The sequence below is a fragment of the Dama dama genome, chromosome 30, assembly GCF_033118175.1.
Source record: "Dama dama isolate Ldn47 chromosome 30, ASM3311817v1, whole genome shotgun sequence".
Classification (NCBI taxonomy): Eukaryota; Metazoa; Chordata; class Mammalia; order Artiodactyla; family Cervidae; genus Dama; species Dama dama.
In genome coordinates, this window is record NC_083710.1 from 11,859,920 (window position 1) to 11,863,395 (window position 3,476).

Below are 3,476 nucleotides of genomic sequence, written 5' to 3' on the forward strand. Positions count from 1 at the left end.
ACTTGAAAGTCAATGGCCATTTCTAACATACCCTTTAATATGAAAGTCTTACTCATTATGTTTAATATCACTGTTGTGATATTAAATGGGGACTCTACTGCCAGTAGGCCTTTTTTTTTTTTTTTTTTTCAGCTTTTATATTCGAGTTTATTCTTCATTTAAATTTTAAACACTACTATAGTTGAATATTAAAACAAAAGCAAGTAGTGAGCATATTATAATTATAGTCCTTCACTCAATCACTACTGCAATAAAACCCCAACAGTGAGTGTTATTCACGGGCCTACTAAGAGGTCTGACACTGAACACCACCCCAAGGATGATGTTCATCATCCTCATATGCTTCTCCATTGTAATGGTGCCGACTTTCCTGATTTGGATCAAAGTCCACTAATTCTACCTGGTCCATTTCATCAGTCTCTTCTACTTCCTTCCTCTCAGGCAGAAGTTTTTCCAGCAAAGAGAGTTTATCAGGAGAGAGAAAGCCATTCTCAGGAAAGTTTACCTTAAATTCAATGATTAGGTTACCCTTTTCATATGGCCTACGATAAATTGGCATGCCTTCATTTAGCACACACTTGGTATCTCCATGCTTGACCATCTGACCTGGATGAGAAGTGATGACTATGGTTCGGTTGTCAAGAGTAGATATTGGCTTCTGGAAGCCACACAATGCCTCAACCAGCTGTATGTCCATACACATGAAAAGATCTTCTCCTCGTCGAGTAAAAACAGCATGGTCCTTCTGATCTAAAACAATGATAATATCTCCTGGCTCCAGTCCTGGTTCTTGGTCTCCTTCACCATGGAATGTTATCTTCTGGCCATCTTTCATGCCTTTGTCAATATGAACTTCTAGAATTTTCTTTTCTCGAACTGTCTTCCTTCCGTTGCAGCTTTTACATCTGTCTTTAGGACTGATCCGCTCCCCATGGCCCTGGCACTCCATGCAGACAGACTGAATCTGCTGAACCATTCCAGGTCCTATCTGATGAATTCTTATTTGCATTCCAGTACCTCGGCAATTGGGACAGCATTCTACCGCTCCTTTCTTACTACCTCGGCCTTCACATTTGTCACAAATCACATTCTTTTGCAGAGTTAGTTTTCTTGTTGCACCATTGTATAAATCTTCTAAAGTTACTGTAAGTTGATGCATAACGTTTTTACCTCTCCTCTCTCTCTGCATCCTGCCTCCTCCTCTGAAAAACAAATCAAAGATGTCCATGGGGGAGCCAAAACCACCACCTGCTCCACCTTCTTTAATTGCCTGTTCTCCTCCTTTGTCATATAATTCCCTTTTCTTTGCATCAGAAAGCACTTCGTAAGCTTGAGAAATTTGTTTAAACTTCTCGCCTTCATTTGGATTCTTATCAGGGTGGTACTTCAAGGCCAGTTTCCTGTAAGCCTTTTTCAATTCTTCTTGGGTGGCATTGGGTTTGACCCCCAAAACATCATAGTAAGTGGTTTCTTTCACCATTTTCTACAGCCGGTGAGCGGGCAGATGCCTGTGTGGGGGAGCGGGAAGGAGCGCGTTGCTGTGCGCAGCTCGGTCAGCCGCCGCTCCTCAGCCTTTCACGGAGCCTTCTGGAAAGTTTCCTTTTTTTTTTTTTTTAAATACGATCTCTTCATATACACAGAAAGCACATTTTCTAGTTCTTTCTCTCCTAGAATATCCTATAAACATATATGTATGACACATCAATAAATCATGTTTATATAAACTCCTATGTCTCTAGTATTGCTTCAGATAAAATACTTCTTTCAAGATGGTAGCAGTGGTCTGTTCTCCTATCTTCCTTTTCATGTCAGCCTCATAGGTTCATGTGGTTTTCTCTCAACTAGACATAACCTCCAAACATTCTCTTGTTATCTAATTTACTTACAAATAAAAAAGTTATTTAAGTCATTATTTAACCAATTAAGCATTATTTTCTGAGCAATAAACTGTGTATCAATCACTGTCTCAGTCACTGGGGATATAAAAGAGATGAAATACATATCTTGGTAAACCTTGAAGTGAAATCTTACTTTCCATGATAGAATGTTCATGTTCCTTAATTTTAAGGGGTTAGAATATTGAACTCTGAGATTAAATCAGAAGAAAATAGTGGCTTAAAGGACAAATTCTGCATATATGTATTTAACACTTTTGATTGCTTTAGTAGACTGTAAGTTCCTCAAAAAGACAGCCACAGCTTATTATTCTAGTGCCAAACATGTGAAAAAGAAGAAATGATGATTTCTTCTGAATATGATGATTGTTTATTGAATAAGTGAGTTAATGAAAGAATGAATTAATGAAGCTGGCCTGGTACTCTCTTAAGTGAGACTAGTGAGGAAATTTTAGAGACAATATTGGTCATACAGATAAAATAGGAATATAGTACATGTAAGCTTGTAAATTTTTTTTTTTTAATTTTTTTAATTGGAGGAAAATTGCTTTGCAATTTTATGTTGGATTCTGCCTTAAAACAATGCAAGTAAGCCATAATTATACATATTTCATCTCCCTCTTGATCCTCCCTCCCGTTCTCCCATCCCTTCCCTCTAGGTCATCACAGAGCACCAGGCTTGTTAAAGGCAACTGACAAATTTTACACCTTCTGAAACTTTTAGAACATGCTATTAAAATCAGATATATGCAAAAATTATCCACTAAATGAAAGTTCTATGAGACAGAATACATTTTTTTCTATTTGCTTCTATCATAATTTCTACTTTTCAGAGATATCTGGAACAAATAAGAGTATTTAAATTCTTGCTGAATGACTAAATGACTGATTGAATGTCATGGTATAATAAGTATTAATTGTGTGTTTTTTTAACTTAAAGGAATTGCTATTTTTCAATAAATTTATAAGTTTTCTATAGTTACAGTGAAAGGTGATGTCTATAGCTGCCTTTGTAAAGAGAAATTTGTTGAAGTTCCAACTATTTATCTCTGTTATTCGATTTGGAGTTTATACTTAATTATTACTTGCTTTTTATATCAGTGATATATATATGGCATGTATTTCACAACTTGTAGTTATCCTTTGATTGTTGAATTTTAGTTTCAGTTCCTCATTTGATGATTCATTGAAGAAAAAATCCTGTTCATCCTGTAATAAATAACTTATATTTTAAATTTCTAATTGACTAATAATATCACTTCCATATATACTGAAATGTTATTGAATCATATTCAAGTGCTGAAAAATCTTGATATAATTATGTGTATAAATAAGTCCATGGCATAAAAAAATTATTAAAAATTTCAAATTGAGTTTAAGAAATATAAAACAGGAAAAAAAGATTCAAGAGGAGGAGAGGAGAACAAGTTGAAGAAGAAGGAGAATGAGACGAGGTGGAGGAGCAAGAGGAGAAGAGGAAGAGAAAGAGGAAGAGGAGGAAGAAGGGGAGGCAGAGAGAATAGAGAAGGGGAAAAGAGGAAGAGGAAGAGAAAGAAAAAGTGGAAGAAGAGGAAATGCAAT

The 3,476-nt window shown here is 35.8% G+C and overlaps 1 protein-coding gene across 1 annotated transcript; it reads right to left on the minus strand.

The window, feature by feature from the left end:
* Positions 1–239: 239 nt before the first annotated feature.
* LOC133049194 (dnaJ homolog subfamily A member 1-like) lies at positions 240–1,496 on the minus strand. Its single transcript, XM_061133116.1, has one exon. The coding sequence runs from the start codon at positions 1,478–1,480 to the stop codon at positions 287–289; it is 1,194 nt and encodes a 397-aa protein (XP_060989099.1). The 5' UTR covers positions 1,481–1,496; the 3' UTR covers positions 240–286.
* Positions 1,497–3,476: the final 1,980 nt, after the last annotated feature.

What these genes read in the sequence shown, in the direction of transcription:
- LOC133049194 (XM_061133116.1), bottom strand. Translation starts at nt 1,480, where the DNA reads ATGGTGAAAGAAACCACTTACTATGATGTTTTGGGGGTCAAACCCAAT.